The sequence below is a fragment of the Rissa tridactyla genome, chromosome 7, assembly GCF_028500815.1.
Source record: "Rissa tridactyla isolate bRisTri1 chromosome 7, bRisTri1.patW.cur.20221130, whole genome shotgun sequence".
Taxonomy (NCBI): Eukaryota; Metazoa; Chordata; class Aves; order Charadriiformes; family Laridae; genus Rissa; species Rissa tridactyla.
Genome location: NC_071472.1, coordinates 33,013,060 through 33,029,518, shown reverse-complemented (window position 1 = coordinate 33,029,518; position 16,459 = coordinate 33,013,060). Strand labels below are relative to the sequence as shown.

Sequence of the window (16,459 nt, the reverse complement as noted above, 5' to 3'; positions counted from 1 at the left end):
CGCCGCCTCCTGAGGACGTCCTTGTTTCCCGCGGAGCAGGCGCCGCGGCCGGACTGACGGGACGGGACGGGACGGGACGGGACGGGGCGGGACGGGGCGGGGGGACAGCGGCCATCATGGCGCTGCGTGCGGCTCCCGGCTGTGGCCGTTGGCTGGCGCGCGCCCTCATGGTACCGGGGGCGGCCCGCGTTCCCCCGCTGCTGCTGCTGCCGCCGCTGCCCCCCGCCGCCGCCTCGGCCCTGCCGCTGGCCGGGCTCCGGCCCACCGCCCGGTTCGCCAGCAGCGCCGGGCAGGGGCCAGAGGCCGAGGGTCCGCAGCGGCGGGTGTTGGTGGTGAGGATCACCAGCCCCATCGCCTGGCTCCGTACCCGCTTCTATTATCTCCTCATCCGCCTCTACTTCGACCAGGAGTTCAGCGTGGAGGAGTTCACCCGTGGGGCCAAGCAGGTGAGCGCCGAAGGGGCGGCGGCGGTGCTGCTTTTCCCCTCAGGGAGACGAGAAGGGCCGGCCGGCCTGAGGAGAAAGGTGTCCCAGCCGCCCTGGCTGCGCCCCGGCGCCTCAGGGCCGCCCTGCCGAGCTCCCCGGGGCCGGCTACCGGTGCCCGGGCTTGATCGCCCGTGCGGACATCCTAGCGCCTGCCTTCCCTCGGTTCTCTGAAACTCCTCTGGGAAATAGGTGGAGTTTGCCCACTTTGGGCTCCCAAGTACCTCGCTTCTGGAGGAGGTGAGAACAACCGGAGATGCGCTTTTCTTCAGGCTTTTCTTGTTTTCTTTTCCCGGATTCCAGAATTAAAATGAGGTGTTTTAGCCATGCCCCAAAGTAGTATGAAGTGCCAGTGGAAATGTGCCTCATTTTACCTGGTTTTCCCTAAAATGACAAAGTTTAGGCAGGTGTAGAGCTGGTACATATATTTGTTTCTCCACGTTTTTGAACCCAATAAGCTTTGTCAACAGAATGTGTCAAAGAGGTAATGATCACAAAGCTAATAATGTAAGAAGTACGGAGTTACCTGCTGTGAAATTGTATTTCCTAAAAAAAAAACAAACCCAAAAAAACAAAAAATCAAAAAACAAAATCACAAAAGAATACAAAAACCCCAGAACAAATAATAAAAAAAAAAACCAACCCGAAAACCAAAACAAGTGGTAGGGGACCAAACATTAAAATGCTTAAGGTCAATTTAAGAGAGACAAAAAACCCTACACTGAATTCATTGCCATGCTTGCAGAACTACCTTTTTTACCTTACTGTGTTTTTTTGTTTGTTTGCACTTGGTGTAGAGCCTTAACACTCTTATCAGCATTTCACAAGTGTAGTATTTGAGTATGTAGAGGCATTACTGTATATATGTAATTATATCTGCAAAATTGAGAAGAGAAGGGGAGTTGAGTTTCCTGGAGTTTAGAAACTAAGCCAGATTTATAAAGAAATTTGTTATAAACCAGAGCTTCTGTTTTGACTGAAACCAGGAGACAGGCTGCAAAAAGGGGCAGGGGAACAAAATAATGACATGGATAGACACAGACTTTGAATAATCAAAAAGAGAGTAAAACCAACTCATATGGATTACTGTAATGCTTTTTAGTAAGCTGTGCGTTCACTTGCCTGTTATCAAAAGGTTTGATGCTTTAAATGACGGATTGGAAAGAAACTTTGGGTTTTATCTGTTCACGTAATCACCTTTTTAATGCTTGAGGGCATCCATCTCAACGGTGATATACTCTGCAAACATTGAAATCTTAAATCATGAAATCTTCAGGTAGCTTGTCACATAATGATGGATTTGTCTGAAAAATAGACCAACCTAGTGTTATTTGTTCATGTATTTCTCTCTCTCTCTCTCTCTTTTTTTTTTTTTTTTTTGTGGTAGGCCTTTTGTGTTGTTTCAAAGCTGCTGTCTCAGCGTAAACTTGACCTGCTGGATGAACTTGTATCAGCAGAGGTAAATGCTTTCCATTTCTTATTCTACCAATTGATTTTCCCTTACAAAGTAACATGTGTTCAGCCTGTCATTATCTACAGATACTGACAGTTTGGTTTAATTTGGGAAACAAACCATAGCGTGGAACAAGGTAATTGTCTGTCCTGCAGCTTTTTTATCTGTAACGTCAAGGCAGGAGACTTAATTTGAAGTTACTGTATTGAAAAAAAAAAACCAATATTATTGCCATTGAGCATTAGGGCCAATTGCCAAGAAGATTGCTGGCGTACCAGAAAGGATTGAAAGGCAGCGGTTTCTGGATGGCAGGCGGAACTGCGTACCTTTGTTGGTGTAGGCAGATAGCTGATGCTTTCGGTCTGTGCACCATAATTCAGATGAAGAAAGAAACTGCTGTGTGCTCATCCCTGCTCCACTAATACGTTCCCACCCCCAAGCAGATCATACAGCCAGTTACTGGTCTCAGCTGGAAGGCCTCAGTGTTGTGTCATGGTCTCAGGGATATGGCTGGCCTGGGTGGTTAAACATCGGTGCTGCGTGTTCTTTGTTTTTATGAATTTTTAATCGCTGAAGTTGTCTTGGCCTTCCCAGGGTATGGAGGTAGCAGATGCATCAGAATCAAGTGGAGGAGATACTTCAGGTCTATGTCTGCCTTGTTACTGGATGTCAGCTTGGCCTGCCCTATTGCCACCCATGACTTTGCAGCAAAAATTTTGGTGCTGTTGTAGTGCATCCCCACTGGACAATCTTGCCTCCTGTCTCTGAGCAGAGATAGCAATAAAATGTGAGTTTGTTTCTTACAGTTGTTTTGAAAGAGCATCTCCTCTTCCTCTGCTCATCTTAAAACCTTCAGGTGATTGAGTTAACATTAATCCAGAGACCTCGTGTAATGAGAGTGTAGTGGCTGAGGCTGTGATAACACATAAATTTGTTATTGTTTTGGCCAGTGAATTTTATACTGGCAAAATGTACTAGAAACCAATGTGTTCTAGTGAAAATCACCTCTTGTTTCCACGTGACCTCTGGATTTGTTTGTTATTTAAAAATGGCAATTCAAGTTAGGCTAAAGACTGAGTATGAGTTAAAAATAAGTGCTGCACAGCCTCATCCTTCCTTTCTCATGTGTCTTTCTCGTGTGGTGTTTGAGGTGATGCCCCTGTTCAGTTCGTGCACCACACCCTTTTCCTACTTAACACAGCTGTGCAGATCTTAGGACACTCAATATGTGAACGCGATGTGGAACGTAAGTCTCAGAGCAATGGTTTTTCAGTCTTTTCTGATGGTGTATAAACTTTTTCTAATGGAAATGTGGATCACAAAGTGGCAAAGATAAACTTAGTGGTAATGGAACTGATTTTCAAAGAAATTTGTGAAAGATAACTAAGAAATAATTGAATCAAAAGCTAATACATAGTGACAAATCAGCGGTGAGAAGGCAGAATGTAAGTATGATTGTGGAAGCAAGCTTAATTGGTATTTTCTGGGCTTACATGCCTTGCTTTGCAACTCCTGTTTTGACAATACCTTTTCTAAACATTTTTAAATACTTTGTTTTCATTGGTTTGAGCATTAAATGGATCTTCTTTACTATCGCTGAATTAGGATTTGAGAGTGCCCAAACTTCCCAGTGCTTTTTCAGTTCTGCTCTTGTATATGTTATACAAATGTTTTAGCAATGTAGCTCTTTTTATAAACTGCAGTAGAAAAGAGTGTTACTTCAATTTCCTAATGAAAAACTAACAGTTTTTCTGAATTTAGGTACTTCAGGTGCTGAAGGAGAAGATTTCTTTGCTCCCTGACAGCCACAGGGATGCTTTAGCAGCTGACATTGATGCAATCATGTACACAACAGAAGGAGATGTTCGCATTTACTATGATGATGATGGTATGTTTAGAATTCTAAAACATTTCAGCAATGGGCAGTCTTATTTCCTGATTTTGCTGCTAAGCAGACATTCTCCCTACAGATGTGTTTTTGAGTACTGTTTCTCGTTTGTTGTTCTTCTGTTTATAGTTAATTTGTATGTAATTCCCTGATTGCCTTTTAAACCAGAACTTGAGAGGTTATTGTTAGTAAGTCATGGTACTGTTTTGACTTCTGTTTAGGTCTTGCCCATTCCTCTTCTTTTGCAATTTCAGATTTTTACATTATTAATCCTTAGCAATCTCAAACCACTCAAAAACAATTATTCTACTATATGCAGAAAGATGTTGCTTCAGCAATGAAAATACGTCTTCCAAGAAGGATAGTGAAGGCTGGATAATGAATTAAATTTTGATATCTTCACTTTTATTCTGGTTTCATGGGATATGCTTTGTTCTAGGACTTCTTGATTTTTTTAATTTTTTTTTAAGCTAGTGTTGAGCTCAAACAAGTTTTTCTTTTGGTTGAATACCAGTATTATGTGCTCACTTCACTATCAGACACAGTTGAGATGGTTTAGATGATTAACCAGCCTGTCCCAAGCAGAGATCGTGGATTCCTGCCCCCAGGCCATGTCCCATTTGTATATCGACCATGACTTCTGTGGTATGGAATATTCCTTTGGCCAGCTTGTCCTGTCTATGCTCCCTCTCAGCTTTTATGGGAAGCTGAAAAAGTCCTTGACTAATAAGAACATTACTTACAAACAACTAAAACAATATGTGTTATCAGCATTATTATACTAAATCCAAAACACCGTAGCTACTAGAAAAAAAATTAGCTGTGTTATCACAGCTGAAACCAGGACACTACTCTACATACTTTTGTAGTGTCAGTGGTTGTCTTTGGACCTTGTGGTAACCAGCTTTTTTTGGTATCGTTTGATTATGTACAGTGTCACATAATACTCATGGTAAAATACATACCTTTCTACAGTGTATTTTTATTGTTGCTAAACAGCATGAATATGGCTTTAAATACCTTTATTGTTCGTTATTCTATCATGCATTCCTTATGGTTGAAGTCAGCTGCCCTTCCAGGGTCTCACTAGAATATATGCTAGATAGCAAATAGGAATATTTGACCAATGAGAAAAATGAGATCTACCTTATGCTTTGATTTATTTCCAACAGGAAGAAAGTTTGTTAGTATCCTGATGCGTTTCTGGTATCTGAATGGTGCTAACCTACCTGATGAAGTACCAGGGGAAACCAAAGTTTTCCAGATTGTGTTTGGAGATGAAAGCACAAAAGAAAAAAGACATCTTTTAACAGCAAACTATGAGTAAGTTTACTTGTCCTTTTCTTTCTCCGTATACATAGGCTAGCTGTGTGGAAAGCAGTTTGGGAACTGAAAGTATTCACACTGTGACAGTGCAGAACTTGGTATGTTTTAATTTACCTTGATTCTAATCTAAGTTAGCTCTCATCCAGCTTTCCAGTTTTTATACTAGGGCAAAATTTTTGAAATACACCTTAAAATCATTATGTTATTACCTTGCTTCTGAGTTGAGGTAACGGCAGTGCAGTTAAGCTAAGCAGTCAAATGTGGACCTGTTGACTTGTCGCTTCCCACAGAGAAGTCAGAACTGCAATTAACTGAAAAAGTAGCTCATGAAAGAGGAAATTTTTTTAGCCAAATGCTTTCTGCAGAAAGGCGTAACAAAGCGAGCATCATCTGGTGTTCAGATAATTCATGCCACTCTGATCCAGGCCCTCAAAGCACATGTTAGGCAGATGAATTTTCGTAGAAATGCTTGTAAGTAATGTCTGTAAATAAATGCTTGTAAATAATTCAGTACTACTGTTAGCTTGATCTTTGATGTATTTCTGAAAATATATTACTTTTCAAGATATAGTTCAGTAAAAATGAAAACTTTCAGGTAGAATGTGTAGTATGTGATTTCCTTTTACAAGGCAGTTACCATGCCATTAAATGAAAGCCTTTATTTAGAGATAAAGATCTGCCACAAAGCTATATTCATAGTTACTGCTATGAAAACTGGGTGCTCTCTTGATATCAGGGTCTATACTGTTGCTGCTTGATCCTGTCTGCGGGATCTGATCTGCTATCAAGTCAGTGCACTTTATTTCTTTCTATAGAATTAATTTTGATCTTCCGTTTGGGGCCTAAGCATCAGAGTCTGAGGAGCTTTTACAGGAATAACTTGGAAGTTAAATATATCCTTATGATTTCTTGTTGGTGTTAGTAGCTCTTTAAGGATAAAGTAAATTTTAACAACTCTTCACTTACTGTTTTTTCTTTTCCAGGTTCCAAAGGGAATTTACAGAAGGAGCAAAACCAGACTGGACTATTACACGGATTGAACATCCAAGGCTATTAGAATGAATGCCTTATACAGTCTTTTTATGTACCATTGTAAATGTTCTGATGTAACAAATATCAGGCTTTTTTTGGTCTTTTTTTTTTTTCCCTTCCTGCCTTCTCCAAAAGAGGAGTGAATTTTGTATGTTTGATTTCTCAGAACTGTTTCTGAAACTTACACTGTGCTGCAGCATCACAATAAAGCCTTTTCCCTGGAACAGGCTAGTACAAGTTTAATTGGTACTAATGCTCATTCAAGGCATTTACACAGTGCAGTTTCACGCAAGCCAGTATTACGGGTATGTCGACGTCTTACATTCTGAGAAGAAATGGTACTACTTGAAGACAAACAACACTTTTGTGGCTGGTGGCCCTTCTGAGTTATTTTCGTATGTTTCTTTTTTCCCTAGGGACGGTACAATATATAATTGAATAATATGCAAGATGAAATAGAGGTAGATGGACTTCTTAGATTGTCTAGCCTCAGCGGTTCATTTTGAGGTAACCTTGCTTTTGAATATATTTGAGATTAAGAATGTTAGAGACAATATCAGTATTTGGTACAGGATTGGACTGAAAAAAATAACTTCTAGCATTGCACTGAGAAAATGGATCAAAGATTTATTTTTTTTGTAAATAAAACCAACATTCCTTACAGGAATTCCGTACAGGCAATTGCAATTTTAGAGGTTTATGAAAGAAAAAATGAAAGAAAACATTAATTTAAAAGAGGACTTGACAGTGAAACTAAATGAAGTCTGAAATGCTTGTTGAAAAAATGAGCAAATCATTAAAATTAGATCTTGCAACTTAACGATTTCCCAATTATCAGATTATCTCTGTTTCTGGAACTTGAGATCCCTGGTGTAAGTATCTTGAGATTTTTATATGCAGATTCTCAACTGGAGATTATCGTAACTTTTTTTTTTTTTTTAAAATCCCCTACCTTAACTTTAAAGATAAAGCTAACTTTCTACCCAGGCATGTTGTAGAGTTTCATGCAGTGTTTTGAAAGTGCAAAATAAGTATAATTGCTGTGATTCACAGTAATTGTGATTGAAAAGTATAAATTCAATTTTTTGTAATTTAGCTCTTTTGATGCAGTGATTTAATGAGAATAATGATTAAAGCTTATCAACAAGTTTTTATGTCAAGTCCTGGCAAAATAATTGTGGTGTTTTTGCTCTGCCTTAGCAGCAGCAGCCTGGTCTTATAATGGAGAATTTTTGATTTGTCCCCTGGACAAAGTTCAGTGATGACAGAGAGCCTTCTCAGGGGATAAACAAAATCATGTATTTAAAATTATATACAGCTATTTTGTATGCAGTCAGTCTGGAAAAGTTTGAGACAGAGTGAAATATGTTTATTATTCTTTGGGCCATTTTGCTGGAGTGGTGCTAAATGGTAGCAGGTCCAGTTTGGCCACTGAATGATGTGCCGCAAGAAGCTGTGGTCAGCTATATTTAACATATTAAGAGGAGAAGCAAGCAGAACACTAGTGAAGTGTGCAAATGCACTTCTAAAAGAAGGCATTATTATGGAGTAAAAGACGACAAAAGCCAGTGAAGCCATGTTTGCGTTCATGAGTGTCTGTTTTCACATCAAAGTAGCGGAGATCTATCTAGAAATGCTAGTATGACTTAATTTTTAATTTGGGTTACTTTATTAGTATCTTTTTTGTTTGATTTATTAAAACGGGAGTCTGTCATGACTGATGAGGACTTGCCACTTACTAGTGAGTGTTCCATTTTTGGAAACAGGCAGGGTAGACCTTTCTGTATGACTTAGAATGAAAAAAAATATTTTTGTTTTGTTCACTATAAAATTGTGACTTGATATGAACATGCTCCAAATTGATAACACCGTTTTGCTGAAAAAAAGAGATGTCATTGGAAACTTACATGTGCTGTTTTATTCTTTTGAAGTTGTGTTTGTCTTGTAGGTTGTGAGGGATGGCTGTTGGATGTTTGGGATTTTTCCCCTCTGATCTTAATTTTTAAAATTATCCTGGATACTACAACTCTTCATTGGATGCAAAACTGTGCAGGGCCTTACTGCACCATAAATAAGTTGGAAAGGCACATAAATTCCTGAGCATAATGTACGTGACAGTGGTTAATTTCCACAGTGAATAAAACTGGTGTAATTAAATTGGATTTACAGTCTAATATTGGCTTCAGAAAAAAACACCACCCACCCCACCAAAAAAACCCAAACCAACCCCAAGCCCAACTTGGAAGGAATGGATAAATGTACATCTTAAAGAAGAGGGCATTGAACTTTACAGGAAGCTTTGACTCATTTTTACCTGCCATCCTCAAACTCTCCATCATAAATCTGATTGTCATAGCTTAATCAGACTGAAGTGAATGTCAGTGAAGGGTGTCATCTTATGGCATCCACATTTTATCTTGTGGAAATATTTTTCTTATGTGTTCCTTGTTCAGGCAGAACAGGAACCTCTGGTTTCTACGTTGACAACCAAAAAAATCTACCCAAACCTCCTATTATCTAAGATAAGAAATGTATTTAGTGTCTTCAAGCTAGCTCCTGGTGAATACATTTTTATATACTAGAAAAGTTGTCCCAAATTCTCATGGCAAAAAGGATGAGTAAAGGGTTAAGTTTGCTTCATATTGATCTAAGACAAAGATTGAGGAGAATATTGTCTTGTAATTTTGGGATTTCCAGTGCTGCCTTTCAAATGCCTTACTCTAAAAACCATAATACTAACTTAAGTGTTACGGAATTTTAAGAGAGAGTTATAAAGGAACTGTTTTATTAGAAAAATCTTCATGATCCAGGAATAATGATGGTTAACAGGGAACACTAGAACAATCTGGGGACCTCTGTGTCACAGCATGCTATTGCACCCCAATTCTCTTGCTGATTTGTCTTGGACATCACCTTGGAAATCCTAGTGTGTAAGGATCTGGGTGTGCTTTGTTTCCCTTTCATCTCCTTGCCAGACTTCCATTTCTGTTGCTTTAAGTCAGGAGGACGAGTACAATTGTAATGATAATGTACAACCTGTAAATCCCCATACATACTCATCTAAAATATTTGCAGTTTTAGCCTGTGAACTTCTTCATTCAGACAACAGTAATTCTTGAAAACAGTATTACCAGGTCTGGTAGTGATTTTTAGGGTAAAATTCATATGTCTATTAGCAACGCTGACATTTCCGATCCATGTTCCACAGAACAGTAAGGTCACAAGTTGTCTGGACTACGCATGAACTGATCATAGAGATTCAAAGTACCACATTCTTCTCTGGGCAAAGTCATGTTTCTTTAGGTTCATGTGGAGTTTGGGAAGCCTTTATTTGTTTGTTTGTTTGTTTGTTTTTTCATCTGAAACTGTGGTCGCGTTTACTAATTACTGACACTGCTCAACTTTAAGTAGCTGCTTGTCACAATTTCAATGCATGTGTTTAAATCTTGACAAGCACTAATTAAATCTGGCCAACAAACCCCTCATTAATTTGCACACCCCACTCACCAGTAGGTGGCCTTGGTCACAAAGCTATTGTGTCTGGGAAGCGACTGGTATTAATGAGAGTGTAAGAGGGATAAAGAATAAGATGGCAGAGGCATTGATTCTCATTTAAGTGGTATTTAAATCATTTAGATTGTCGTATTAAAAAGTCTTGATATTCTTACTGGCTTTCGTCCTGAGTCAATGATAGTGTCTTGTGTTCCCTCTGCAGTGCCTACCTGTTTTAAAGTGGCAATTTAACAGCGTTCTTAATTATGGGAAAGATGAGTTGTAAATGTGCATTCACACAGGCACCTTAATGTCTGACAGTAGCAAACCTTAGTTTTATATTCACGTTTTAAAGTATGTTTATCCTGTTGATTGTGGTTCCTTTCCCTCCTGTCCCAGCATTGTCTGAATAATTTGGGGGCCAATTCAGCTTTCTCGAGTTTTCAAAGCATGTTCAGGCTTGACCTTACCTTCACTTCAGGTTGTATTTACTTAATTATTTTCAGGTCTTATGTCTGGAAAGCTGTTTAGTAGTAAAAGTCGTATTGTTTGTCACAATACTGATCACACCCCTTCAAAACTTCATTAAGTCTTGTGCCTCTCTTTTTGGTTGTGTGGTGTGGTTAAACTAGTTATCTGCCCTATGTGCCCCATTGGCTGCAGGTGGGGGTCCTTGAGATTCTTCCTAGGCCGTAGTCACATGATGGCTCCCAGTTTATATGAGATGGGATACAGGTGTGTGTAGTGGGAGGTGTTTCAGCTTCATCCCTCCCTCACATATGGATGTGGTGATTGGTCTCTAAGCGTTGGGCCTTGTGTAGGCACAAAAGAGGTACTTAGTTGTTACAAAAGCAAGTATTGTCTATGTAGCTGTGCTTTTGTTCTTCCAAGGGAAAGGCAGTTGGGCCAAATGGAGTTCACAGTGAGTACCGATGACAATAAGTCATAGGGGTTTTCCTCTTTGTCTTTTACCTTTTTTTTTTTTCATTGCTGATGTGCTATTCTTTCGGATTTCTACAGTCCTGCCAAATAGGATGGAGGTTGAGTAAGTCACTATCTGTATCTACAACACTATTGAAAACATCATCTCCTTCATCGCAACTCTGTCTCTTATATGTATTTTGTCTGAATTCAATTATGTATGTTTTTCCGAATACAAGGCTCTCCTATTGAAGTTGATGGGGAAACTGTCATGGATTTTAATGGGAGCAGACTGAGTGGAACTTTTTTGCTGCCTTTGAAGTTATTCTGTCAGAAATAGCAGCAAGCTAAAATTAGACATGATGCAGTTTCTCTTGTGTGCCATTTCTTCCCTCCTCTGCTGTCACAGAACAAGACTTCTGATAGCGAGCTTGGTACTGTGATGCTCAGGATCTATGAGGGAAAAGAGCAGGACAAGCAAAGCAAAGCGCATGTGTAAGCAAGGTCAGATCACAGTAGTGTCAGGCTGTTAGGGCAAGATTGTCCATGTGGACAAATCTGTCTTTTTTTTGGCACTGGAAGTCTTCTGTCCCCAATTTGCTACTGTTGCATCTGGCAGAGGAGGTGGCATTTCACCAAGGCTGCAGCCTTTGGCTCAAGGACATGGCAGATTAGGCACATATAGGGTAACAAGTGGTGACTTGAATGTTTTCCTAAATTATATTTTGCAGTTGACAGTAACCTTTTCCATAACAAGCTATACTTCTACTCTGATTGGTGTACGAGGGAAGGAGCTGAGTTTCCAAGATTAGAATTGAAGTTTGACCTTAAGTTTGCAGAGATTTCACAGCCGCCTTGGGGAGGCACGGGAGAGGCTGCGCAGGTAAAACAGGGGTAAATCAGAGCCAGCTACAGGCTGTCTTTGCCTTACGCTAATTAGCAGCTGGCACATCCCTAGAAATCAGGAATGAAAAAGGGGAGGGAGGGCAATGACTTGATAATCCCTCCCTTCTGAACTTTCTGGAGCCACTTGGCAAGTGCAGCATCTGTAACTTAAGTACCAGCTGGGAAGTCTGCAGGCTAAAGTTTTGGTGGTGCAGTCTGAGTATGTGGGTAGCCTTGTTAAAGCCCACGGGTCTGTCAGAACATCAGTTTCTGTGCTTGCTGGAGGTGGTACGCTGTTTAAAGACCTTCAAGCTTTTTATCTGCAGTACAGCCAAACGAGGTCACTACTTGTGATGTTATTCTTTTGTGATGTCTGTATTGTTCTGTAAACTGATTACTGAAAATATAAATAACGGCTTGGGGGATTTTTATATATACTTCCAGAGGGAACAAGGTTGAGAGACTGCAATATAAAATGAAGAGAAGCTAATGAAAATGAAATTGTGTGGTCTGTAACTCATGTTGTGCAAGGCCTTGACCACTAAACAGGTGACTATCTAATCACTGCTGGCTTGTTTGGGGCAGAAATTAACTCATTAAGAGATCTACCTTGGATTGGCAGCTGCCTGAAATCTCTCATTTTTCTCTATGTTCAAAGTACGTATATTATTAAAATCAGTAATGATCTCAGTGAGGTACTTTGTGATTTTTAATTACCAGTAGGGTGACTGTCGCTTAGGTCTACCTCAGTCAGGCTCAGGCCCCTATAGCAGAACCTTCAGAGCTGCTAGCTTCTTCCCTATGTTTTTGTCATTAGTGTCATTAAATCCCCTTTTTTTCTCTGAAATAAGAGGTATTCTTCATAATGTAGAATAATAATCACTGATCCTCTGGGTGCAGTGTGCACTGCTTGTTGGTATAGGTTAGGGTTTCCATTATTAATACACAGAATTCTGTATGGACTTCTACTGAGAAGTGATTTCAGGAGGCATCATTCCTGCTGTTTCAGTTCCGTCTCTGCCTGTGAAAGCGTGGTGCAACCTGTTGGTGAGAGAATTTAACTGTGTGATTTCACTCTTGCCATAAGGTTCCAGCCCTCTGACTAAGAGGACAGTAAAATATTTGTACAAATACTTGTAAAGATGGTAGACTCATTGTGTCTTAGATTATAAACTAGTAGATTGTGTGTCTACTTAAAAGTTCTGGAAGCAAATTGACAGATCATATTTTGAGTCTTAATTTATATCAGCATTCAGCTGCATTAAAACAGAAATTACAGTAAAATCTTAGGTAGTGTGATTTCTACTGTGAGTCAGGAAGGGCTTTTTCCATTATCATTATTCTGTGGTGGGGTTTGTTTGTTTGTATTTTGTTTTTTATTCTCTCCTAAACACCAGCAGTTAGTCAGGGCTGAAGAAAGCATTCTGTTGCTGAGAGACAGTGTAGTCATCTAAGGGAAAAGTGGAATCTTTATCTGATCAGTCATTCTCAGATGTTTCATATTCTACTCTTGGATTCTGGATTGGAAAGGAGTTTTGGTTTTGTTTTGTTGGGGTTTTTTTGAATGCTAGGTTGGTACGGTTCACTATCTTTCTCTGCAGTGGAGGCTGTTGTTTTCTGATGGAATCATCTGCATGTATTTTGCCCAGTTTTCTGCCAGTACAATGTCCCTGGGAACAGCTTGTGCTGTAAAGTCTCCTGCAGCGTACAACTTAATCTCCTGCATTCATTTCACTGAAGTATATGGGTTTTGTCAGGGGTAGCTGGGTGAAAGTTAGTGCCTGTGTTATACTGGAGATCTGCTTAAGTGGTCTAATGGCTCCTTCTGGCAAAATCTGTGAAATTATAATAGCAGAAGTAGAGAGAGGAAGGGGATCAAATGTGGATGCTAATGCAAAATTCATATAAAGAGGAAGCTGTATGTATTCTGACTCTTCAGAGCAGAAGCTGTAGCAGCCCTGAAATGGAAGTAAATTTAGAAAAACTGAGCAAAATAAACATTGTGAGAGGGTCAGTGTTCTGACTGGGTGTTGTTCTCTAGCTGCTCATCTCTGCTAAAAGGTATGTGAGTGTTAATTTTTCTTAGAAATTTCAGTGTTGTACTTGCTTTTGTCAGGACACCACCTCAGAATCCTACAAGAAATTCTCCTTTCCGCTAGCATATCAGCAACCTAAACAGGCGATAGAATTTGTCTTGATTGTATGATAAAAGTAGGATAATCTCTGTTATCAGGAAGAAACTAGTTCTAGAGGATTTACAGTGACATGCCTCAGTTGTGAGGGAAGTCTTCAGAAAACTTTAAAATGTGAAGATGCATCTGCTGAAGCCTTCATTTGCAAGACCCCAGGTTACTTCTCTTTGGCAGCGGGCAGTGCCTTCTCATGAGACTGATCTATTCAGGCTGCAGTCATGGCCTTTTTGCTTTTCCACTTACTTTCACATGACCCTCTTCCCTAACCTTCTTGAAGATCTAGCATTTGTACAGCAGCTAATTCAGGAGACTAGCTGGTGATACTCGTTCACAGATGCATTAATTTCATTAGAGTCTCAGAATCATTTGATTGTCTTTTCTCAAACATCTCAGTGTCTCTTACAGCCTAACCAGAGCTGAGCACACCACTGCAGATGAGCCTGCTGTATTTATCTAGTGTTGGAATAATTTCCTCTAATTTCATAGTTGTATTTATGTATTCTCAAGCTTGGTTTGCAGGATCTCATTTCTCCTGTTAAGCATAGTAGCAAAGAATACTTGAGATTTCTCCCTAGCATTGTTTCTGACCCTGTGTGTGACCAGTAAGGATTTCTTTACTTGTTTCATTGGGTGTTTTTTGTCCAACGACACATTACCACCATAGTCTCTTTTCACTTCATATGTTCCTAGTCTTTCTACTATTTTCAGAACTTCTTTCTTGTTCCTTTTGCTTTCTTTATGGTGCGTTAAGTGTTGATTTCTTTCATCCCGTGCCCTAAATAAATAAATAAATCCGTGTCTCAAAGATTATGTCCAAAGCTGCTGCTTTTAAAAAAAAAAAAACAAAAAAAAAAAACCAAAAAAACCCCACCAGAGGAAGGCCAGCATTAGTTTCCTGTTCTCAGATTTTCATGAGCTCTTGCCTTGCTGTTTGTCTGCATGTCTCTGCTGGGACAGGCATAGCTGTGTCACTTGAAGTCAAGGCCTGTCTGGATGCAAGTGATTCTGAAAGTCGACCTGAGTACCACGTCACAGTGCATGCCCCCTCTTGCACAGGTCTCTATTCTTCTTATGTAAATCGATATCCTAACTCTCAATACGGTTTTTTTGATATGTAAAATTTCTGTGTCCATTCAAGCACTAATCCAGCCAATTGTTTGAGCACAAAAGACCTGATTGTTTGCTTTAGATTCTGTGCTGCTTTACTAAGACAATGCCCCTATAACTTACATTTACATGATCTTTCCTTATTGCTAAAATTCTTCTTGAACTTTCACTAGACACCAGCTTAAAGAACCCTCTCTGTACCATTTGGACGTAGAATGAGCAACAAAGCAAAGAGGATTTTAAAAGGAAACAATTAGCTATATAGTGTCGCTTTCTTGCTTCTTAGCTGGTTTGCTGGACTGTGTGGTTTGTAAGAGCTGTTGTGGGGGAGTTTTGAATCGCGTTCTCATATCTTTTAATTTCTTGTTTGCATTCACAACAGGCTGCCTGTTTTAGTAGTCTTCTATATTTCTCCCTAGTGGGCTATGTTTCCTGTTTTCTTTGTGAACAGACCATATGTAATTGTTTTACCATTCTTACTTTCTTCCTGAATGATTTGGGAACTATTTTGGAGCTTTTATCCAGATATACATCCCAAGTGTGTCAGCTCTCCATGTTCCTAAGTTTGTCCTGAACAAGACTGGTTTGAAATCCATATACACACTTTCCCATATTTCCGTTTTCCTTGCCCACGTTTTTGTTGCATTTCTTTGTGAAGTCTTGACAGCGCTACTGCAGTGTGCCTTTACTGACTCCACAGCAATTTGGAGCATACAGGCATCTGAGGGAAATAGCTTGACGCTGTCACTTCAGGTGTTCTTAAACTGGTAGTCATGATTATTAATGAGGACCACATCTAGAAATGTGGTCTCTGTGGCTTTTGTTTGGGTTATTGTTTTTTTGTTTTCATTTTGGGGGGGCTTTTTTCTTGGTGGTGGTGTTTTTTTCCTTCCCCAAATGCTGCATCCAACATAAAGTAAATCACTGAATAAGTCTGTAACTTCTGTCATCAGGGCCCTAAATGCCTGAGGTGCTTCCTGCTTCATATTCACAGGGCTGAAGTTGCACATAATTAAAATCCTGTCATTTCAGTACGAATTATTTTATTGAGTCATATTTTATTCACAGGCCTTTTCTCATTCTCATTCTCATTCTCATTTCTCTGGTATGCGTCAAACACTTGGGCGTTAGTCCTACAGTCTGCTGTTGCAGCTTAATTTAGATTGATTTATGTTCCTTAGTTTGTGAAACAGCTCTGGGTTTGGATTTTAGCTTCTGTGTTTTCCACACTTTCTCCTCTTCTGCTTTTCTCTTCCCCCTGGCAATTGTCCAGAAAGATTATATTTTCAGTGGATATTTGAATGTCTGGTTCTGAACACAGATCAAAGATCATAAATAGGAAACACTGTGTGTGTTCAGGGGATTTAAATATAGCGTGGATATTATCGCTTGTTTAAATAGCTTTTTATAATTTCCATCCCATTATTCTTAATGCCTTATTCCATCCTAGTATTCTTAATGGTGATTTTCACCAGTGCAGACAGGAGTAGCACCAAGTAAATGTGGAAGGCACTTTAGGAATACAGTGTTGTCCCTGGGAAGAGAGTACTGAGGAGAGATACGGATTTGTAATTCTTCTCATTTTGTTTTGTCTTCCCAGGCAAGAGTGGGCTGTGCTGCATGGAATTTCTTCAGACAGTGTGCAAGCTACTGCATGATTAATGTTATGCTGGGATGGATC

At 39.8% G+C, this 16,459-nt stretch overlaps 1 protein-coding gene across 1 annotated transcript; it reads left to right on the top strand.

Moving 5' to 3' along the window:
- The first annotated feature begins 83 nt into the window (after positions 1-83).
- On the top strand, positions 84-6,405 carry MAIP1 (matrix AAA peptidase interacting protein 1). The gene is made up of 5 exons (XM_054209874.1): positions 84-446; positions 1,870-1,941; positions 3,697-3,823; positions 4,996-5,146; positions 6,133-6,405. The coding sequence occupies exons 1-5, from the start codon at positions 117-119 to the stop codon at positions 6,209-6,211; spliced, it is 759 nt and encodes a 252-aa protein (XP_054065849.1). The 5' UTR covers positions 84-116; the 3' UTR covers positions 6,212-6,405.
- The last annotated feature ends 10,054 nt before the right edge of the window (positions 6,406-16,459 follow it).

Excerpts from the sequence above, each read along its gene's own strand:
- MAIP1 (XM_054209874.1), top strand. The coding sequence starts at position 117 with ATGGCGCTGCGTGCGGCTCCCGGCTGTGGCCGTTGGCTGGCGCGCGCC. Across the intron at positions 3,824-4,995 it reads CATTTACTATGATGATGATG|GAAGAAAGTTTGTTAGTATC; the intron begins GTATGTTTAGAA and ends TATTTCCAACAG. Across the intron at positions 5,147-6,132 it reads CTTTTAACAGCAAACTATGA|GTTCCAAAGGGAATTTACAG; the intron begins GTAAGTTTACTT and ends TTTCTTTTCCAG.